General features: G+C 48.6%; 1 protein-coding gene across 2 annotated transcripts in view; it reads left to right on the top strand.

Moving 5' to 3' along the window:
* Positions 1-23,763, top strand: part of PDE3B (phosphodiesterase 3B) — a 1,362,481-nt gene that overhangs the window by 658,427 nt on the left and 680,291 nt on the right. For both annotated transcript variants that reach the window (XM_085648114.1, XM_085648115.1), the window contains exon 6: positions 13,879-14,092. In XM_085648114.1, coding sequence (XP_085504240.1) covers positions 13,879-14,092 — 214 coding nt within the window. The remainder of the gene's footprint in view (positions 1-13,878; positions 14,093-23,763) is intronic.

Here is a 23,763-nt window from a genome sequence, read left to right as displayed (position 1 = left end):
ACCCTAGTCCAGAACCGGACAACCACTGGGCATTCCCACAAAATATGCAGAAAAGTACCAAGCAGGCCACAGCCACGCCTACATAAACCATCACTCGAATATCCCAAGCGAAGCAAGCGGGGACCGGTAACATAGAACCTGTGTAGTATCTTTAACTGCACAAATCTGAGGCGAGCGGGTATGGCCACCTCTCTCGGCGAGGCTACAGCCGCGACCCAGTCCTCGTCATCCAGTTCTAGGCCATCAGCGACCCATGCTTCTCGCAGGCGGGTGAGGAGGTCAGCGCGAGTATTAATAATTTTTTTATAGATCAGGGAAATGGTGCTGTCCGGCAAGTAACCATCAAGTATGCGGTCTTCCAAAGGGGAGGCCTCAGGGATATCAGCCGGGTTTGGAAAGGCAGAAAGCAGGGTGTGGCGGATCTGCGCGTAACGAAAGAATTCCCTATCGCTCAGGCTATATTCGGCCCGAAGGACATCGAACGTTTTAAAAGCGCCCTTCGCCCACAGATCCCCAACGCGGCTAATACCAATCGTGTCCCACTTTTCAAATCCCTTAGTGCGCCACAGCCCGCCCAACTCTTCAGAAGCATACAGCGGGGTCGCCCGAGTCAGGCGACCCTTCCAGCCCGTAGCTGCAGTGGCGCCATGCCAGGCGCGTACAGCGTTGTTCGTGGGGCCCGTGAGTCTAGCGCGTCCCTTCTTGGAATAAAGCATTCGATTGAAATCCCCACCCGGCAACAGTAGCTTATCCATCTCATACGCGGGGTTCAAGGCCGGGCCATACGTCCCATGGTTCACTGCCACTAGCTGGGACGCCCAGTAATACCGTCTGATATCAGGAAGAGCTATGCCACCATCGTACCATGGAAGAGTCAGCTTAGCGAGAGCGATGCGTGGTCTCCCATCCCACACCAGCTGCCGCTGCAGGCTTTCCACCTCCCGAAAATATCGTGCAGGCACCACATCCTGCGTATTCTGTAGGGCGTACAAAAAACATGGCAGAGACATCATTTTAAATAAGGCCGCCCTGCCCAGCGGCGATAACGGAAGCCGCCGCCACCGGACCACGTCCGCCCGAAGCCGCTGAAGCGGCGGCAGCAGGTTCAGAGAGTAACGATCCGCTGAACTCAGGGAGACGTGGATGCCTAAATATTTGAATCCAGCCTGAGCGATTTGAATCGGACAGCCGCGAGGGAGAAGAGGGGGGTCGCCAACCAACACATATACACAGGACTTAGCCCAATTTATAACAAGCCCAGAATTGCGGCTGAAGGAGGTCAAAACGTCAAACATCACCAGCAATGATTTCCGCGGCGAGGTGAGGTAGAGTAAAATGTCATCAGCGTATAGTGACACACGGTCCTCAAACGTCTGAGTCCACCGGATACCCGCCATAGAGGGTTCCCACCTCAGCCATGCCGCCAGGGGTTCGAGCGCAAGAGCAAAAAGAAGCGGTGACAAGGGGCAACCCTGACGGGTGCCCCGCCCGAGCACAAAGGGGGCAGACACCCTACCATTCACCACCACCTGCGCCAGCGGCTCCACATACAACAGTTTCACCCATTTAATGAATCCGGGTCCAAAACCAAACTTAGCCAGTGCTGCCCAAAGATACGACCATTCCAGCGTATCGAACGCCATCGTGGCGTCCAAAGACGCCAAAACGGTGGGCTCCTGGATACAGTCGACTCTTGCGAGAACTCCATGTAAGCGCCGCAGGTTCAGCGCGGTGTTGCGATGCGGAATAAAACCAGACTGATCCGGATGAACCAGGTCGCCAATTACAGTAACCAGTCAATTTGCCAGGACCTTCGCAAGAATTTTGGGTTCGGCATTCAGGAGTGAGATAGGCCTATAAGACGCACAACCGTCTCGCGGCTTCCCCTCTTTGTGGAGAACCACAATCGTTGCAAGCCGTTGGTCCAGCGAAAGGGAGCCCACCTTAAGCGATGCATTAAACATCTCACGGAGATGAGGCGCCAGCGTCTCAGGACGAAGCTTGTATAACTCGATCGGCAGACCATTCGGGCCCAAAGCCTTCCCGGAGCGGAGTGTGCGAATCGCCAGTGCTATCTCATCATTCGTCAATGCCGCGTCCATCAAATCTCTGTCGGAGACTGAGAGGCATGGCAACGTAATATCTCGTAACAATTGACGAGAGTCATCCTCCGGCCTATCCGAAACCGACGTATAGACGTCACGCAGATAATCTGCAAAACAAGTCACTATCTCTCCGGGATCCGTGATACTCACATCGTCAGCACGCACAATCACCGGAACCACTCGATTCACTCTTTCGCTCTTTTCCAGCCACGCAATCAATTTTCCAGCCTTGTCACCCACATCATACAAGCGCCCCTGCTGTTCCCGACTAGCAAGCTTCGCAGCATTCGTAACCAGCGCCCTATAGTCCGACTGCTTAAGGCTAAGGGCGTGAAGTTTCTCCCTCGTGACTCCCCGCCCGAGATCCCCTTCCATACTAGTTATGTCAGACTCTAGGTGCATTACCTCTTCGTTTTTGCGCTTTTTAGCAAGGGAGATCAGGGATAGCGCCTGCCCACGGATCACCACCTTAAAGGCCTCCCACAATGTCAAAGCTGATGCGACGGAACCCTGGTTTTCTGCGAAAAACCGGTCCAGGGACTTCACCAATTGGGCACGAACTGTGGGGTCACGGAGATACCAGGGGTTAGTCGGTGCCACCCTCCCCTCAGCCCCCAAGGCAATATCCAAGTGGAGCAGCACCGGGGAATGATCCGAGATGCCACGAGCAAGATGTTTAACTTCCCCAACCATTGGGGCTTGGGCGGTCGGCATCAGTACATAATCCAATCTAGACAGGGAGCCGTGGGCCCCAGAGTGAAACGTAAACTGAGCCAGCCCCGGGTGCATCGTTCTCCAACAGTCAACCAGTCCCATAGTGTCAATAAAACCACCTAACCAAGAGTGCGCCCCAGGGAGGTCTCTGGGCGGGTGTCGATCCTCTCTACCAGACACAACAGAGTTAAAATCCCCACCAACCAGCAACAGGCCCTCAGGGAGCCCAAGCAATAGACCTCCCAGATCAGCGAAGGTGGTAGTCTGCAACCCAGGGGGGACGTAAACTGAAACCAAACAAAGTTCTACCCTCCCACCGGCCAACCAGCCCTACGTAACGCCCCCGGTCATCGTGCTTCACCTCATCAATTTCCAGCGGGAGAGAGGCTCGTATCATAATGCCTACCCCTCTGGACCCAGTGGTAAAGCCGGAATGGGCCACCAAACGGTAGCCCCGTCTATTCAATGCCTGACAGGAGTTGCCCACCAAATGCGTCTCTTGCAAGAAAACGATGTCCGGAGAGAGACGCTTCAGATATTGTAGCACCACCCCTCGCTTCACACGATCCCCCAAGCCATTGACATTCCATGTTAAAATATGCAACCCCCTACCCCCCATCCCAACCACAGCAATCGTCCCACCCACTACGAGAGCAAAAAACAGAACATCGATCGCCTGGTATAAAACTAACCTGAAACAACAACAACACCCCCACCACCACCCCCCCAACTCCCATGACACACCCCCCCACCCTGCACCCCTGCACTAGAACATCTAGCCACCCCAACTCGCAGTGTGCCTGTCGCCCCGACATAAACCTAGTCTACGAAAAGAAAGAAAACTCCCCCGGAGGAGGAAGAGTCTCACCAGATACCCCGCAGCCCCCCAACACAAGGAAGGGCAATGCAGTCCCATGTGCTAGGTCACCCCTGACCAAAGTCTGAGTTCAACACACGATTAGCCAGGAACAATAGTTCAGTAGTTCACGGGTGCTCCGCCGAGCCACCCCCGTCGTCCTCGGTCCGCTCATCTCCCCCGCGCCGACGATGCAATGTATCAAGCCATTCCTCCACCGCATCAGGCCGGTCGAAGAAGTGGGTTTGGTCCTCCAGTTCAACACGAAGCTTAGCCGGGAAAAGCATGGCGTACTTCAGGCCCATGTCTCTTAAACGCCGTTTCACAGTCAGAAACCCCATGCGCTGTTTTTGGACTGTCTGAGTAAAGTCAGGATAAAAGCTAACGTCCACGTTCTCGTACTTCAGTGGGCCATTTACACGGGAGGTCTGTAGGATGGCATCGCGGTCCCTAAAGTTAAAGATCCTGGCGATGATGGGACGCGGTGGGGCCCCCGGCTTCGGTCGACCCCCCCGGGACTCTGTGGGCCCGCTCCACCATGAAGTATTTGCTGAGGCTCTTCGGCACAAGGTGATTCAGGATCAATTCCTCCACAAAAAGATCCACCGACCCATCCTCCGACCTCTCTGGCACACCTACAATGCGCACGTTGTTTTGTCGTGCCCGGCCTTCAAAATCCTCCAACCGCTTGACCGAGAGGTCGGTGAGGGCCCTCAGACTGTGAAGCTCCGTCTGCAGGTCAGTAACATCTTTCGTGAGGCCCGAGGTCGTGAGAGCAAGTGAATTGACCCTGTCGCTGGTTTTCGAAAGGTCCGCTCTGAGTAGGTTAACATCAATTGACACGGTGTCCAGCTTGTGGGCCAGAGAGTCAAACCACTGGCCAACCGATTCTTTCATGGCGTCGATGGCACCCAAGACATCGTTAAGTGTCAGCTCCGCCGAGGATGACTCTCCCTCTCGAGCCCCCTCTGCGGGCCCACTCGGACCAGGAGACCCCTTCTGATGGGCATACCGATCCATGTTATTCGTCTGCACATAGCCACTTCTCCGGGTAGCCTTGGGCCTTAGCTTGTCCCCGTCTATTCGGGCTGCCATCACATGGCAGGGGAAACCAACCACCGGATGCCCGTGTGTTGCAGTGGTTCCCTGGGGGGGCACACCGCAATCAGTGGTAGACAGCTCCCGCTACCAATCTCGCCCGCCGGCCTCCGGGCTGCTCAGATGTGGAGCCTTCACAGGCACACGCACTCCACGTCACTGAGGAGAGTCAAAAGCGAAAGTGAAACCCGGGGTGCACGGGTCAGCCTGACGCTCCGGATCCGTTGTTGTTCAATTGGGACACGGGGATGATGCCAGCCCGGGGCAGCGCCGCGGAGCAGGCCTCTTTCCCAAAGACCGAAGAAGTAAAGTTCCCAGAGTCCGATTTGAGTTTTGAGAACAGGGGTGTCCTCAGCGTAGGTTCACCCGTAGTATTCCTTCAAAAGATCAGGATGAAATCCAGGATAATCGTGGGAGGCTGCGTGAGTCTCGGGAGCCCTGTGCCTACGCGTCCATCATGGTTGCGCGCTAGGCTCCTCCTCGATTTGTGCAGTTTTAATACTGAGTGTTTTATGTCACAGCCATTAGTCCCATTACTTGAGCCGTCAAATTGAACATGGAACAGGAACAACTTCATTCAGGACATGCATCATCTTGTGTAAAGTCACTCTGTTAGGGAAGTGTTAAATTTTTTCACCCAGTTTAAGAAATATGATCCAATGATCACCTTAGCCTAATCTTCGAATATGAAATGCGATTCCAGCAGTTTTTCCGGGGCTAATGACGCATTCACCAAGGCCCTGTTATCAGCCCAAATAAGGTAGTTAGGAAGTCTGTTGATTGAATGTAGTAAATCTGTGGCACAAATTCTGTTCAACCTGGGAGGATCAGCCTTGTGATAATTCAACAGATTTCGTATCTTCACTAGCTCTTAAATGTATTGAGTGCGCAGTTGGATGCACATTCACCCCTGATCATCTAATCTGCTACTAGTATTCCCTAAACCTTTTAAAAATGTGATCCTCTGCCGGCATAGACCGATTTTGAAAGCGTTTTGCTGAGACAAGATGGTCCTGCCAAATTACCATGCATCAGCTTGAAATCTCTACTTTTCGATACATACTTAATACAATAACTGATATGACCATAATAAAGAAAACTGCTTTGGACTATTATAGCAATCCTGAATCTGCTATAATTTCTGTAACAGTACTACTGTAACCTGTAGTCATATGCTGGATGTTTGAGGTCTATCCTTTTGGTAACATGTTTGTTTTCGTTTGCGTGTTTTTATCCTATACAGTGCTCAGATACATTTGTGTTGTGTTTGTGCTTTAAAAAACCTTCAATAAATTAAGTAATCTGCTGTGGCTAGATCCGCAATGTCTGGTAAATTAAGATTTTTCAGTCATACGCCATAGCCTCCTTGTCCCCCTCAGGTTCAACTAAACACAAAGCTAACAATGGCTGACCGTAGGTTCTGCACCTCAATCCCTGTCACGTTTAATTTATTGTCCTGTGCATCCTCTTCCACAACTTGCCTCCGTTTAGCGCCACTGGAGAACAGAGAACTGGAGAAGTTCCTAGTGTGACAGGAACTAAATGCGTTGGCTGATTTTAATTCATAAGCAACAATTTTCAATAATAAAAGATGATGGACTGAAATTTGGCATATTGAATTCATTTCTGGTGCACCTTCCATTTTGAAGTATATCCCCCTCAGGTTCAGTACATGTAGAGATGCCATGTAATAGTTTACAATTCTATCATGCCAAAAAACGTGCTGACAGACGTGTTCCCCATTGACCTAATCCACTGTGGTTTATCATCCTATAGGTTTGAGCATGTAATTAATGGTCTGCCTTTATTAATCTTAACACATAGGATGTCAAGTACCGCTATATAGCTCCTGGCTCTTATCCATTTACAATCTTCTAGTCATCCTGTCATATGATGTTGAAGACAAAATCCACTTTGATTTCATTGCTAGTATTAGTCATAATATGTGTACATCATATGCAGTAATTCATTCATCTTGTTTACGTATGCTGAGTTCTTTATTTTTCTGTTGAACTACATTGATTTCTTACACTTAGCAAAATACTGCGGTTAGGTTCTACCTAGTGACATATATATATATATATTTCTTTTTCTGGAATCTTTCAATGGATGATTTTATCCACTCCATCTTCCTTCAGGTGTGTTATCTTATTCCACTAAACTCTGGTTTTTAGCCTTAAACTACTTTTCAAGGTCCATTTTCAAGAGCTGCTCTGTATAACGCTTACATCTTTAGTTTTAATAAGAGTCAACTAACGTGTGACTTTGCTTCGAAGCAGCCATCCGAATGAGGTCCATCTGAAACCACTTCCCTCGCGTAGGTTGCATGCACCTACCACTTGATTTCATCACTAAGAAAAAGGTGGGACATAATCAGTGTTTTGACCACTGAGCTCTATGCTGAATAATGTTTCAGAGGCACACTCCCCCTAAGGGCCTTGTATCTCCTTCTGTAGGTGACCCTCACTGGATCCGGACAAATGGCCCAAGCTAGCATGTTAACTGCCTGGTCAGCTGCATGATCATGGTGATGTATAGCTGACCATGCATAAGCCATGATTAGTCCAAGATCAGAAACTCAAAGTGAAGTGGGGGTACCTGGCCCAGGAAAGCTTGATTCAGCCGGATCCAGAAGTCCTGGTTGAGAGAAATTATGACATCCGCAGGGAGCTGAAGCCCTCTATCCCCCTTCCCCAGACAGACTGTTGCAACTTCAAGTGAAACCCGACCTTGTCTCGGTCCAAGCTGCCATTTCTCTGAAGGAGTTTGCCAGTGTCTACTCTTGGGCGCAGTATTATAGGTCTTTTGTACTAAGAGGTGGAGCATGACTGTATCCCTGTATGTGGCTCATGTGTACTTTCCTGTTTATTGCATTGGGAGTCGATTCCAGCACCTCCTGTCATCAGTCTCTAACATAGTTCCAACTTGCCTGATAGGCCCACTTCTTGCCTCCTGTGCTCTGCTTGTGAAATTTGAAGGGGGAAGGGTGCGCCCCAAAAAACGTACATGAGACTATGAGATATTCCATTTTTTTGGGCACTCTATCAAGCCCCTCAGCAGAAACACAGCATGCACCTTCAAGCCTCCCAGAAAACCTTACAGTGCCAATATTGTTGGAAGGTTGCCTGACAACAAGGGCACGCCACACAAATAGTTTGTGACCCCACCATCTCCACTGGTCTAGATCTTGGAGGAACAGGAGTTGGCATTGATCTCTTCTGTACAGCAAGAAGACTTGACCTCTCCTGCGGCACTAGTGGAATATCTTCTTGGGACTCAGTCCCTTCCCGAATCTTCTTAGCTTTTCTCTCCTCAGGGTTAGTGAACTAAAGTGGAGAAAGATCATAATCACTGGAGCAACTTGACCAAGGTTTTCTGAGCCCTCTCGTTGGCCTCCTCCAATATGAGTGCACATTTTTAGGTCTCGCGTTTGGCAGCGCATGCGCTGCATGCGCTGTCTCAGCGAGACCTAAAGTAATCTATATGTTGGGTGAAACTCTGTGTAATTTGTTATACAGCTTGTGATTCGTTTAACTGTGGCAATGCTTTTCTTATCTTTCTTTCTGTTGGCTGTTGATCCCATAGTAACTTCCTTGAAGTCCCGAAGCAGCGGCGCCTAACTACTGTTTTCCTCCGCTCGCACTTGTTTTAATTAGCAGCGGTGCCCTGTAGCTGAGGAAGAGCGGCTCCCTGGCCTCTTCTTGGCCAATAGGGAGCTGGGAATTACATCAGCATGGTGCTGTGAGAGCCAGCATGTCTGCAAATGTTCATTTTCAACGTGATAGGGTGGCCGTCATACTCCCTGATCCACTGCAGTGCAACCCAGACTTGGTATTGTTTTTTGATGTAGCGCCACGTCCCCCTGCGCCTGCTGAATCTGCGCATTCCGATCACGTCTGGAATTTGGATGCCTGTTTCTCGGACTCCGCCTTGCATCGTGTCCCTGGGGCTTCGGAGGAGCGGGCAAGGAAGAGGCTTTACAGCACAGGCCGTGGGTGAACCCAGCTCCCAAGGAAGGCAGCAGCTCCCCGAATCCACTCTGCCTGCCCGTCGGAGCCAGCCCAGCAGTCAACCCGAGGGCGGAGAACTGACAACCCCGCCCTGTCCACCCGCCGAAAGCACTACAACCCACAGCGCCAGCCGAAAGCACTACATCCCCGCTCCCTCTCCTCCAGCAGCAGCCTGGCAACACACAAACACACAACCTCTTCACACAGCAGCAGCCTGTTCCTACATCCCCGCTCCCCCTCCCCGCATCCCAGTACCTCAGCCAGAGGCGCAACTAGAGCCAAATTACGGGGGGGGGGGGGGGGGGGCTGAGAAAATTTCGGGGGGGCTGAACTTTAAGCAATAGGCAGAGTGGAGCTGCAGGGGCTCTTAGAAGGGGTGAAACAACAGCGAGGCCTCATTAACATGCAAATTGTCTTTTAAAGACCTGTGAAGTGCTCGGGTGCGGCTGCTTTTTTGCCCGGGAAGGTGTCTCATCCCGGGCTGCCACACGCGACGGGGGGGGGGGGGGGGCTGAAGCCCTGTGAGTCCAATGGGTGTTGCGCGCCTGACCTCAGCCATGGGCACCACGGTCCCCCAGATGCTGCAAAACACCGCCTGGGGCAACAAACACTACGGAGCCCAATTGAACCGTGGCAGCACACCATCCCCTGGGAAATACAACAGCGGCCAGCTGAAAGCGCTCCATCTGCGCCCCCGCCACTGCCCGAGCGTGGAGGCCCCTGCCCATTGCACAGCTCTCAATGCACCGTGACTGACCTGAAGGTGTAACCGCGTAGCCCCCACCCCCAACCGCCGGCGTCCCTATGGTGGTGCCTTGGTGTATACGAATACTATCAAATCACAAGTGCCCCCTGTGACGAGTTGATTAATGTGCTAACTGTCTTCCCCGCGTATCCCCACTGCCTCGTGCCCCTAGAGCCCCCCCCCTTTCCTGAAGGTGACCATCCGCTCCCCAACCACCTGTGCAAACTACCTCCCGGCTCCTCTGCATTTCTCCCTGCTCAAACCAGTGCCCCCCACCTCTCCTACTGGCGCTCCCGCATCTCCCTCCACTCCCAATCAGTGCTTGTGTGTGTCTTCCAGACTTGCCCGCCACGTCACACCCGGCTAACTTCCCTTCCGTACTATTCCCAGGACACTAAACCATCTGCCCAGAATCACCGGATGTGATCAACACCGAAATCTGCACGCCATCCCACAGCCCCAAAGTCAACAGCCTTGCCCACAATGCCCAACGCCTCCCCATGGGACCCCTACATTGCCCACCATATGCTCTAACAACACTGTGCCCTGATCCCCCCTAGCAATCCGCCACCTCCAAAGCGCGCTCCAGCAGTCAAAGAAACAGTCTCCCATCACCAGCTTCACCCAGCCCTCCCGCACCCCTTCCCGTTCTCGTGCGCACTTCCACCCCTCACCCACTTGTGTAAATTCGCACCCAAACCCCCTAAATCCCACCCCCAAACCACGAGCATTGAACCCTCGGCAGCACTTCCAATTCCCCACCCATAACCACCAGCAAAAAAAAAAAAATCATCCATCCTCTGGTACCTGGGCTAAGCCTCGGACCTGTAAATTTGATGCCACCTCGAAACGCACGTAGATGAATGGACTTTTAAAATACTTTGGGATAATAATAATGTATTAAAAGTGCGCATTCTTACTCATATGTTGTGGCTATACATAGGGTGTTCACTAGCACGGAGCTCCTAGAAGGAGCTACTGTTTTGAAGGACACGTGAGAGCGCTATGCGGCGAACACATGTAAAATAGCGCGAAGACACCTGCGCGTGTTTATTTAATTTATGGCCACAGACAGTCCATATTACTCGAGCAAAATATTAAGCGCGATGGCAGACAGCATGCTGTAAGTGTTAATCAGATACCCATGCAGACCCAGACCCCAGCTGCAGCAGCTCTAAAACCTCTCTGCCCCTCACCCACTCACGCAGAGTCCAGTAGGAATACTCCGCCTGCAGTGTGTTGGGCAAAGGTGTTTTTCATGGAGGACAAGCAGAGGAACAAGTCATGGGAACAAGAGGCTGCAGGAGTTCGGGAGGCTGCGCTAATGACGACCCCCTGGGAAGTGCTACTTGAGGACACAGCAGGAATATTCTGTGCTCTGGCAGCCTCCCTCCCTTTCCGACCCAGCAGGAGCCCAAGCCATTTTGACGATAATGATCACTAAGTGAGCAGAAATGTCACTTCACCAATTAATATAAGTTCTCTTTAAGGACATTGTACGAGCCCTTGTAGACTCCTAAAACATTAACAAATTTCGGATTTTTTTGCCTACCTGATGCAGCTCTCCCATATAGCAGCCAGCAGATCAATAGACAGGCGGGCTGGGGTTGCAGCCACGGTCAAATTCCGTTCCAATCTATGTAGAGAGACGCAGAGGGGGTGGGGGGAGTGTGGCAGAGGCCCATCTAATTAACAAACATTTGCAATGCAATAGATCTCGCATATACGCGAGTTTCAGCTATTGGCATTGTAAATGACAATGCCTTTTATTTATGTTTTAAAAACAAAAACAAAAAAAGGCATTATTATTTGCAATGTCAATAGGTCAAACTCGCGTAAATGCGAGACCTATTGCATTGCAAATGCTTGTTACTCTGTGCAGGTCTCCGCTCAGACTCCTACCTAGATGTGCAGCATATATAGCCAAAGTGTAGGCCGTCTTTCTCTAATCACCCAAGCCCTAGGTCCTGGCACAGGTCCCAGGACCTGAGGATGAGACCCATGCACAAATCTGTTTGTCTCTTATGCGCTTGCTGGTCCCAGGTTTTTTCTCAAGTCCTAATCTTATACTCTACCTTTCCAGCAGGACCTTCAGATAAGCGGGGATATGCCTGTCGACTGAATGTCTGTCTGCTACCCTTCAAGAAGTCCTCTTTGGAGAAGCCAGACATTGACCCAGAGATTGGTACTAGTGACCACCTGGTCCTGCATCCAGCTAACAACTACCATGCTATCATGTCCAAGGCTTTTGCATCTTTGAGTAGTACACCCATAGAAGACTTGGCCACTCATGTGCATGCTCAGTTCAATCCTTATTGGTCCCACATGGCTAGGGTACCTGAATACCTAGGTGATGGTCTTATGTCTTGTTAGATGTGGAAGCTGTTGAATACTTTTACTCCAACTCTGCTGATTCCAAGGGTCCTCCAAAATAATAGAGCAAACAAGTGGGTTGGTTGTCTCTCTAGCTCCAGCTTGGCTTCCCCTGATCTTGTTCTTTGGCCTGCTGCACGTTCTTAAGGAGACATCATCTCTCTCCCACAGAGGAAATCCATGCTGACGTGGAGAGAGGGTAGAATGTTTAGTGCATTATTCCCGAGTAGCTAGCCTTTGCATATCTCGGTCCCATACTGCAGAACTAGCAGCAGCTAAGAAATCCATCGGAACCCAGTACAAAAGCAATCTTTTAACAAAATTATCCTAGTGTACTTTATTCCATCCACTTCTGTACTGGACTTTGATTTTCTTTTTTTTTTCTTTTTGCCTGTTTGGACCGTCTGCACTTTTAGCCCTCTCCATGCTCTTCACCTGTTTCTGATGGAATTTTCTGCTTTGACATTCCTTAATAGGTTGGTTTCAAGGCTGATTAACTGCAGTGTGAGCTGCTGCTACCACCTTCCATTTGTGCCATGCAGGCCATTGTATGACTCTGTGGAGACTCCTGCTTTTCCTGACCTCCCTCTGCGCCATTACATTTTGGCCACTCCACTTGAAACTCATGCTTAGCATATGGCTTCCTCTCATATGAATTAATGAGCACCATTTTAAGCACATGGCACCCTGACTTATGTCAATGTTCCTCTTTTTTGTCTTTGATCCTGACCTTGTAGTGAACAATTGTGCTGCTGAATATTGGGCACGTTTGTTGACCTAACTTGACTTAACGTGATAGGCGTTCACGCAATGGTCCTGAAAAACTGCTATTTCAGTGGTAGTCCTGTAGATGTCTTGGTAGAAGACTTGCTAAATTCCCTTTACTAAATATTTTAGTTATATGGCATGTATTAAAATTTGCCAGCTGACAGGTTCTCAGGTTGAAGTATGCCTATATTTGCGATTTTGGCATGCTCTTTAATATTTTTGCTTTTTGTAAATGCAAGCAGTATACCTTTTTAACACCCAGCTAGGGTCCATGTTCCAAAGATCTGGCTCCTACAGTTTTTCACTAGTAACTACAATTTGAAGGGAAAGGGGGACATAGTTTGGGTTGTGTAAATTATGTGAATTAGTTTTATTTTACGCTGTTAGCCTAATCTAATTTACTTTCACGTGTAGAGGAGGCCGGGGTCAGGGACTTGATGGTTAATGATTTTTGTTCTGCATCTGTTCCGTTTAATGGTCTCGAGGATGCACTCTTCCACCACCAAGAATATATGTCGGCCACAAGGAGGCACCTGGCTCTGTAAATCCGCAACTGGTTTTTAGTAATATGACTAATGATGACTTCTAAATATGTACTAAATGTAATGTGAAAGCTTTAATGTATCTGGTATTAAAATGCATGTTCGAACCTCACTGATTGTAGGGAGGGATCATCTGAAAGAAGTCAAATTTGTTTACTTTTACTTGTGTAGGGGAGCTGGCCTTCTAGTGTCATAGCATAGGTTTGTAACACTTGAACTGATCCTGGATGAAAATGGTGGCTTGAGTAACTACTACTGCTTAACTTCCTCGTATATTAAGGACTGTGACAAGTAAAAAGGATGAAGAAGCTAATGAATGGATTACATATTGGTAATATTTGCTACAGTCTACACTTTTTTGTTGCATTACTTATGGGTTTACCTTGACCTAATTTATAGTAACAAGTGTAGTATTGTTGGGTGCACTAAACTGGTGGGATCACCTATCAGCATACCTGGGTTAAGCAGTGGGAGGACTAGCACAGTTTTCATTTTCATTTTTAAAAACCCAGGCTGGTGTTTTGTCACAAGGGCATTTATTCAGCCCAATGAAATAAGGCTATGGTAAGCAAGAGCAATTGTGTCTTTTATAACATAAGTGTTAGTCTTGTCATACATACAAAACTATGATTTGCTGCTAGACTGACACATTTTCTTTACTTTTTAGGTGTGTCCCCTAGTTTGAGCCCTGGGAATCCTCCCAACCTTGTGCCTGCTGCAAGTGGATCACAGGTACACCGGTCACCTGTGGAATTCCCGGATACTGCTGACTTTCTTACTAAGCCAAGTGTCTCTTTATACAGACCTCATGGATATACTTTCAGTTCTCTAGATTTTCAGCAACCACTCAGGAATTCTTCTACAAGCCATATTTGCCACAGGTAACAGAAACGAAAATGGTTTCTTCATTATTTAAATCTGTTGTTCATGTTTATTGAATTAGGCAGACTAGGCCTAAACAAATATATAATTACACATACACCTCATACTTAAACGTATTTCTGTTTTTCAAACCCCTCATTTAATTGACTTCACACTAGTTTACGATTTAAGAAATAACTGCTAAACAGTGTGCTGAATCTAACTGCTGTCCATACATTTGTCGCATAAAGAACAACATTTGTGTTTTACAATTCAGTTGATCTTCGGAATTATTTAGAAATTTCTTGAGGAATGTAAGAGGCTGTGTAGCCAAAATGCCCTGATATAGCATTCCGCAAAATATCGGAGTGTGATTCTGACTACCTGTGTAAAACAAATCAGTGGCATTATCCCGTCCTCTTTGCACTATCTATGTATGCTTCTCAAAATTCAACCTCTGCTTCCCATGGGATCTCGCCATGAAGCGGTTATTTTATCATGATTGGATTATTGTAATGCCTTGTCTTGGTATGCCAAAGAAATTGCTATAGCACCTTCACCTTGGTTAGATTTCTGCTGGACTTTCCCTGTGATCACCCAATCTCCTAGTTTCTGGAAGAGACTCCTTGCTACAGATTCCTTACCTTAGAAAACTCAACAGGTGTCAGACTGGATCCCCAAAAAGTTTAACAGTACCTCTGTGTGCTTGTAGGTGGCACTGCTGTCTCCGTGCCAGTGTTTGCGCCGGATGTGACGTGCGCACTGCCTGAGTAGGCTTCACCCAGTGCGTTGACGTCAATTCTTTTTTGTATGCACTGATAGTGGTTGAATTGGAGAGCTACCTCGGCCACATATTGACCAACTTTTTCTCAAATTTTGTCAAACCGTTTTATATTCAAACAACTGTTTTCACTGTGCTAGAGATGTCTGCTCCAAAACGTTGGGGGAATGTCACAGGCAGATATCTGTGACTGAAGGGCTGTAAGCCGATGCACCCAAAGGCAATTCGGTATAGTTCCCTGAACCTTCTGGTGGCGCGAGAATGCAAACTCTGCATTGGTCCTGCTCTCGGGGGCGGTTGCAGTCCCTGCTACTCTTGAAGTTGTTCCTCCAACTGCTTTCCTTCCAAATTAAAATTGTCATCAGGTAAGTCCCAGAAAAAGAAGTCAAAGCGGCATTTACTTCACAGCACCCTTCAAAGGCTCCAGAAGGTGCACAGGGCTGCCCCTGCTGATTTAGGTCCCGCTCCAGCATTCTAACTGTGGAGCCGGCACAAACTTCTTCTCAGTGACTCCCTGAGTACCAGGAAGCCAGTCACTCCTTCTCATCTCCAAGTGTTGTATGAGGCCATGGCCCTCATCTTTGACCAACCAAATCCTTCTGGCGCACTTTCTGGCCCCATGGAGCTATGGGGTGTTCTGCTTGGGTTGACGTCGATGGGGCCTTCTCTGATGCCAGTTGGTAACACTGGATCTGCAACTCGATGAACTCTGGTACCGAGCTCCCTCTGACTCTGACAGCATAGCGCCTACCCCACCAGACGTCAAGAAAGATGCCGATGGGCCCGGCACCAACTTTAAACAGACTCATCTGGAGAGGATCCCGACTATTGGGCCTTTTACCTCATGCGACCTAGCTCAATTCTTTTGAGAGGGTGCTGGCACAGAAGGTGGGCTGTGGTTACTACTAACACTACTTTCTGGTACCAAAAAAGGATGGGGGCTTCCGCCCTATCCTAGATGTTCACCCTCTCTGTGCCCTTTCTGAGGAAGTACTGGTTAGAAAAATCCTCGCCCAGGCTATGTCTGCCTTAGACTCTAGAGACTGGATGGAAGCGCTGGTCCTGCAAGAGTCTTAGTGCCACATTCCCATCAGTCAGGCCCACAGGTGTGAACTGCGGTTCACGGTGGACTCTGAGCATTTCCAATTTGCTATGCTCCCTTTTGGCCGGACCAGTGCACTTGGGATGTTTACCTAAGTGATGGCATTGGTTGCTGCATACCTTCAGAGGTTAGGGTTTCCTGGTTTTCCTCTACATCGAAATCTGGCAGCTGAAATCAGTGTCTCCACAGGCAGTCGCCACCTACCTCTGGACATAGTGAACCTTCAACGAATGCAGAAGATTTGCATATCAACAAATCGAAGTAATACCAGACTCCTCAAATGCTTCTCTTCATTGGAGCCAATATTGAGTCAGTGATGTTTTGTGTGTATCCGCTATTGCAGGTCCAGGACATTCGGGCTATGATCTTGATGTTCCAGCCTTGGTCCTGGATTCCAGTGAGACAGACTCTGAGGATGTAGGGTCTGATGGCCTTTAATAAGGCCTGTGATGCACACCAGATGGCACATGCGACCTTTGCAGGTGGATCTGAAGTCCCTGTTGGTGCAGCGCCAGGGAAATCTCTAAGATGGTGTCCAGATTTCAGAGGAGGCTGCACGAGACCTGCAGAGGGTTATTGAATTGTGATCTGTGATCGGCAGACCTTTCTCCCTTTTTCTCCGGGAGCCGGATGATGGTGACCGATGTCTCGCTCCTGGAAGAGGTGGGGATCAGAGGCCTATTATCTCCAATGGAGACCCAGCACCACATTAAACTGTTGGAGTTATGGGCCATTCATTTGGCATTGAAAGCCTTCCTGGCATCTATCAATGGGAGGCTTGTGCAGATGCTCCAGGACAAACCACCGCCATGTGGAACTGCAGCAAGTGGGGTGTGGTCATGGCCCATGCGCAAAGAGGCTTTGTACCTTTGGTCATGGCTTGATTGTCAGGGCATCTTCCTGTTTGCGCAACACCTGTCTGGATCTCTGAACGCCAGGGCAGACCAACTCAGCCATCAATGTCTCACAGACAACCAATGGTGTCTACAACCTGAGGTCGTGCAAGGTCTCTTTCGCGTGTGGGGAGAACCTTGGGTCGATCTATTCGCCACCGCCAAGAATGTACAATGTCAGCACTTACTGCTCGTTGGAGTTTCCATAGTAGCTCTTAATGTCAGATGTGTTGTGCTTGGAGTGGAATTGGGGACTCTTGTATGCCATTCTGCTGATCCCTCCTGCCAGTCTTCAAAAAAGATAAGGACCAACCAGGCTTAAGACATCCTAGAGACTCCAGATTGGGCAAGGAGAACATAGTTTTCGGAAATGGTGGGTATGAGCATCTGTCCACAGATAGGCTGCCCCTTCATGAGGACTTCCTGCCGCAATAGCAGGACCAGTTCCTGCGTCTCAATTTGTGCACACCCCATCTTCTTGCTTAGAGACGGAGTGCTACAATTGAGCATTTTCGATCTCCCTCCTGAGTTGTGTGGTCTTATTCTGGCACACAGGCATCCCTCGACAAGATCTGTATAAGTCTGCCAGTGACATAGGTTTGTGGCATGATGCTCAGACAAGCACATTGACAAGTTTATGCCACACTGTCTGAGGTATTGCTATTTGTTTTTTCTTTAGCAAAGCCTGGACCTGCTCTGAGCACTGTCTAGGAATGCTGGTCAGCCATATCGGCGTTCTAAGATTGCCCTCTCTTTTTAAGTTACCTGTTGTGACACTGTTCTTAAAGGTTTATAACATGTTTCCACCTTCCCACTTCATTATGTCCCAGTGTGACCTGAATTTAGTTTTAACTTTTTTGATGCCCTCTCAGACTTCTGACTCTCAAGATTAATTTTGGTAGCCATGACAACATCCTGGAGGGACAGTGAACTGCATGCCCTGTTGGATCTCCTGCTGTACACTCGTAGGGCAGACTGGTTCTGCAAACACGTGCCTCCTGCCTTTTCAAGGTGGTTAGCCCAGTTTCATGTTGCCAGACCAGCACGCTTCCAAAGTTCTTTGCTCCCTCCTCTAAGGAGGAAAATAGACTTTATTATTTGTATCCCAAGAGAGCTCTTGGCTTTTATATTGATTCATACAAAATATTACAGACTAGACGATGAGCTTTTCATTGGCTTCACCGGAGCGAAGAAGGCCAAGGCATGCAGAAGATCATCTCTTAATCGTATTCAGTATTAAAATCTGCTATGCGTTTGCAAGGAAGCAGCCTTCATAAGGTTTGATAAAGATCAAAGGCTGGGACTACCGTGTTGGCACGCAGAGTAAAACTCCATGACATTCTTCCAGTGCTGTGGTGTTATCTTTGTTAAAGCCATTATAACATAAAATTGACAAGTTGCTGCTGTAGCACAACACTAACCCAAATCCATCTCGCCCCAGGGTCACCTGCTGAACTTCACACTGGAGCTACTTGGAAATCAATATGGTGACCCCTCTGACTGCTGTTAGCTGACGCAAAAAACACATGAGAGAGATAACCTGAAACACTTGGCTGAGGTGCCACAGATTTAAAATGGGCTTCCTGGAAAAAGATAATGTGCACCTTGGATGCTCCTAACCATGCCAATATAGATGTATACTTCATGTTATGAATTCCATTTACATTACAAGTGGCTACTTAAATAACTATAGAGATCCTATTTGCTTTATCTGTTTGGAGGGAAGCCTAGCTAGACAATACAACAGCGGTCTCTTCATAACCATGTATTCTTCGTTAACCGATCTAGATCACAGATAGAAGATCTCGCATGCATGATTCTAATCACCATTTGCTGAATATATTCAGTCTGGACTTTTCTACTTTTCTTGTTTGTAAGGTGACCCCCTTCCCCGCTCAAAACTCCCCCCTCCTGAAAATCTTCCCTGAGCCTCCCATGTCGGGGCTCCTGAGGACCCCACTCGTGCCCCTTCCCATAGGGACCTCCTCCGTTGGAACTCCCCTGTATTGAGTGCTTTGGTAGTGCACCCATGATTAATATATCGGGTGGAATGGGTACATGGCCCTACAGACTTGGATCCTAGGAAACCTAATGTAACGCTCACATACAGAATAATGGCATGTTAGATCATTGTGGCATTGTTTTAAGTAGACAAATTTGAAGAATGCAATATACATTTAAAAAATCAGAAACACAAAATGAGACGAGAAGAGGCTAGAGTCCAAGAAGATGGACTAGTGGGTAGGATATGGAAGGATACCAGCTGAACTGAAGTTAAAACACAATTGTGCCTTGTGGATGACCTTCAACTTAGACTGCTGAACCAGGTGTGCTTGAACGCCAGCTTGCCTAACCAAGTCAATCATAGACTTAAATTCCTTCCACCTGTGAGCAGTGGACCGTGACATGTCATAACAAATCAGAAACGAGAAGTTGTCTGTGGTTTGAAAGGATTTTGTGTGAAATGCTTGGGCGAGTATCTCGTCTTTGATACGATAGTCCCCAAAATTGTTTGAGGATGTTTAGCATTAGGAGACCAATTCCCTGACACTCTGTGAGCATTTATAATTGTAAGAGCTCAATCTTTTGCCGATTATTCAGGAGTGACATAAGTCTTGACATAAGTCTTACTCCAAAACGAAAATCAAATTTTAGACATTTTGACCATCTTCCCGACCTTGGGGTATGCCAACAAAATGATGGGTTGACAAGCGAGCTTATCCAATTTAGCCTCGAGTTCACCTATGTCACCTTTTGATCTAGCTGCCCATCGATTTACATTCTTATAGTTGTCCTGAAGTCAGAAATCCTCTGCTCAGCTTGTTCCATAAGAATGTTTAACTTCAGGTTTATAGCATTTAGCTGCTCTCCAATTTCCTTATGGGTCTTGGTCTGGGCAGCTCTCATTGAACTAATTTATCTTAGAACTTGTAGAGTAGAAATTATCAATGTAACCGAAGGTGGCGGGGATGGATGAGGCTGCATGCTAATCGGTCAGCTAAGGATTCTGTGCTTGCATCAATTGATCTGCTTGTAGCCATGAGGCAAGGAGCATTTTGGGTTCAGACCCTCAATGATGCAAGTATCTGACTCTTTGCTAATCCCACTTAGGGTGGAGGCATCTTGGGGGCTGCTACCATGAGACAATACTCTTTCCAGTGGTGATAGGACTATGAAGTCCAGAGTCAATGTTAGCCATGGTGATGGGCAACACTGTTTGACCCAAAGGGTCGGTTTTGCAAGTTCTTTAAGTATCGGTTAAGCTGATTTGACGTGTGTTGCCGATAACTGTCCTAATGCAGAGCCTTGCACGCTAGTCAGTTGCTCTGTAGAAATTACCACACCTGGGTCTGGGGCTTGTACAATGTCTACATGCAGAAATGTATTTCTCACAACCAAGTCTACAGAGTCTACTGAGACGTTTGCAGCCACATTTTCAGTACTCTGTTTGCTCCTCCCTTTCTTTGAATATTGTGCTTTTTGATGCCGTGGACCCTGTACCAGAGAGTGACCCCAGTGCACCTATATTGGCTTACGACATTGAAATCCTAACATTGCTTTTATTACTCCACCGGCTCTCCATCAAAGCTAGAGTCATCTTCAAGATGCTCACCGACGCTCACAAGGCCCTCCGACACCTGACCAGCATACCTGAACAGGGGCGTATTGGCGCTCGGGCATGGGCCGGTGTCTCAGTGCATTCTGTGAGCCGGTTTATTTTTCCCCTTTCCTAGTTCACAGAGAGCAATGACAGGGAGGGGAAAGCAGCTTTGCTGGGCGGCCGTTCAGCAATCAGCTGTGGCCTCTCCTTGACCCCCTGCCAAGCAATCACACTGATGGTGTCTGTGAGACTTGGGGACCCCATCACAATCTGCAGGGGGGGGCTCTGCAAATCACACCTTTGCAACCCTTGCTTGAGACCACATCCGGGGACTCCAACATTTGTCAGCCATGAAAAGAAACCAAAGACAGGCGTCCTTAAAGAGACTGTCCCCACACACACCTTGACATCAGCGCCCCCTTCTGGAAGAGTCAGCAGTGACTCGGAGTAAGCCACCCCCCTACCCCCACACACATGGGCCAGCTTCTTGCCAGTCACCTACATCTCTCCGTTAGTTTTCAATGGCGACCCCACTTCATAGCTTTGCAGCTAACCTCCTTAACTCTTCATGTGAGCGCTACAAAACAAATAAATATGCAGCACTGTGGTGATAAGAGTGAAGTATAGTGGCCTGAAGCCAATTGCAGGGCTTCTATATTCAAGAAGACCCAAGCACATGTATTCTGTTTTCTAATTGGCAACAGGAGATGTAAGCCAGAACTTTCCAAATATATTGTACTCATGTGAACAGCTTTTTTTTTACAGGCAGCTTCTGTGTGCACCTGGCCGATGACCAGTGTGCACACGTCAAAGAACCCTTCCATGTGCACATGTGAAGTTTATTGTATGTTCATTTCACAGTATTCTTCTAAGTGCATACAAGTGCTGTGTTTTATCTACATGCGGCAGACGCCTTCTGTGAGTCCCGGACGTATGTCAATGTGCACACTTCACAGATCACTTCATTGTGGATGCCTGGGGTGATTGTGTGCCAGAATTGGCCTTTCTGGGGGCCAGGTGTTGCTCAGGCCTTTGAGCCATTTTTGCCTCGGCCCCCCTGGGGCCCATGCAATCCAGAAAGAGTGTTTGCATTAACACCTCACCCACAGCCCTTCTCATTCAGGACATAGTGGGCGAGGAAGAATGGGACTCGCTGTGGGGGCCAGGTGATGTTGGGAACTCCCACCATCTTCCCCTTAGCCACCCCCCCTCTCCCATGGATGGCCCAGCAGCTGTATTTTTTGCTTAATCCCCATTCCTGTCAGGCCATTTCCCTGAGGCAGTAAAGGGCTGGGGAGGGCTCAGTAATTTACAAATAGCTGGGGCCTCGCTGTTTTCAGGTACTCCTGGGCAGGAGGGCTGAGGAATGATATTTTAATAGAAAGGGGCCTCACTGCTTTTCAGGTGGTCCTGCACTGGAGTGCTGGGGAATAATTTGTAGTAGAAAGGGGCCTCACTGTTTTTCAGGTGCTCCTGCGCTGGAGGGCTGGGGAATACTTTTGTAATAGAAAGGGGCCTCGCTGTTTTTCAGTTGCTCAACTTGTAGGACATTGTCACCTTTGCCCTATGTCCTTCCCAAGAACAATATCCTCCCACTTACATTCCTTGTGTGTTTAATAAAAGGCCACGCCCCGTGAATGTGGGCCACGCCCCGTGAATGTGGGCCACGCCCCGTGAATGTGGGCCACTTTTTTCATCAGTGCCCGGGCATAATTGTGATCCCAATCCGACCCTGTACCTGAATTGCCGACTCAAATTCCACGCACCCCAGAGGACACTACGATCAGGCCAGCTCTCCTATGCCGTGGTCCCCCGCTTCAAAAAGACCGAATCGGGAGGCCGCTCCTTCTCCTCCCTCGCGGCCAGAGCCTGGAATGACCTTCTGCTCCACCTCAGACAGACAACATCGCGGCCCATCTTCGCAAGAAACCTCAAAACCTGGCTCTTCGACAGACCCCCTCCTTGATGGACTGGAACCTACGACCTCCCTCCCCGCCCCCCCTTGCCTTGAGACCCTTGATGGGTGAGTAGTTGTGCTTACAAACACCTGATTGATTACTACTATTCACCTCCACTGGGTCCTCACTTAGTGGCGAGCCCTTTGGTCCTGAGAGCATGGTGGGAGATTCACTCATATTACCGCCGTTCTTTGTTGCCACACGGTGTTCAGGCCCCTTAGTTGCATTTCCAGTGATTCGATCTTTGACAGGTGCTTCGCGAAGTGCATAGTTCTTCATTGAGTTACTTATTTTGTGCCTACAGGGGCATCTTTCACGGATCCTCACCTAGCTTCTGCAGCCTAACCTAGACCGAATCAGGGCGCACGCAGGAGTCATGAATGACGCAAGCCTCATCCACTACTAAGTGACCACCTCTGCCACCCTCTCAAAGGAACGTCTGAAGAGGAATCTGATGCACCAATTAAATGGAGCTCAACCTCTTTCCTTAGGCGGCCTTGCCGCTGTTTTTCCTCAGTTTTTTTCACACACTAGATTGGTGCTCTCACCATCGATTGGGAAGTATGATATTTGTGGTTGCGATTTGTTCTCAGCAGGCAGATATACAGATTACCTTAATCGTCAAATTGTCCACCATCATACCCTCACCAAGCTACCAATCACACCATTGGCGACCTTGCATCAGTTACTTCGCCATGTTGCCAACCCGACATCCCTACTCCTCCAAATTACGGGACTCTGATTTAACTTCACGGTCTCCCTCCAGTGGCACTTTCTCAGTGTCACTGCTCCAGAGTGCCCTGCAGTGTGAGGTTACTATAGACTCCTCCTCCTGCTTGTTTTCAGTTCACCGTGAGTCAGCCGTAGACTAGAAACTCAACTGCATGTTTCCTTCCACGAACCACCATCAACGAGACTCCATCGTCCAGAAGCAATCGGCTGCAGAGCATGACTGGAGCTCCCGCAGCCTCCTGGTAAGTAACTTGTTCATCGTAGATTTGCATTGGCTTCCGAGAAGCAGCACCGTATTTTTAAGACTGCATCATTCAGAGAACCAATTATAAGCAATGTCCTTTTGTCCTACAATCAAAAGTTACAGTATATCCATCTTTGAGCTCTGCACTCAGCCAAAGCCCACCTACCGGCTGTTATGTTTTTGTTGAGCCCGTCTTACTGGCAAAGCCTTTTTGTATTGAGCTCAGAAACTAAGGACTTCTCTCCTTTTCTAGCTTCAATTGAAAACTGACTTTTTAAAATATACAGTTTAAAAACCTGGCTTTTGAGTAATTTGTAACACTTATCTACTCAGTGCCTGGGCACCCTCTTGGGTAACCCCCGGTGCTCTATAAATGCACC

This window comes from Triturus cristatus, chromosome 3_2 (assembly GCF_964204655.1).
Source record: "Triturus cristatus chromosome 3_2, aTriCri1.1, whole genome shotgun sequence".
Classification (NCBI taxonomy): domain Eukaryota; kingdom Metazoa; phylum Chordata; class Amphibia; order Caudata; family Salamandridae; genus Triturus; species Triturus cristatus.
Note: the sequence above shows the minus strand (reverse complement) of the source record. Positions and strands in the feature narration are given on the sequence as shown.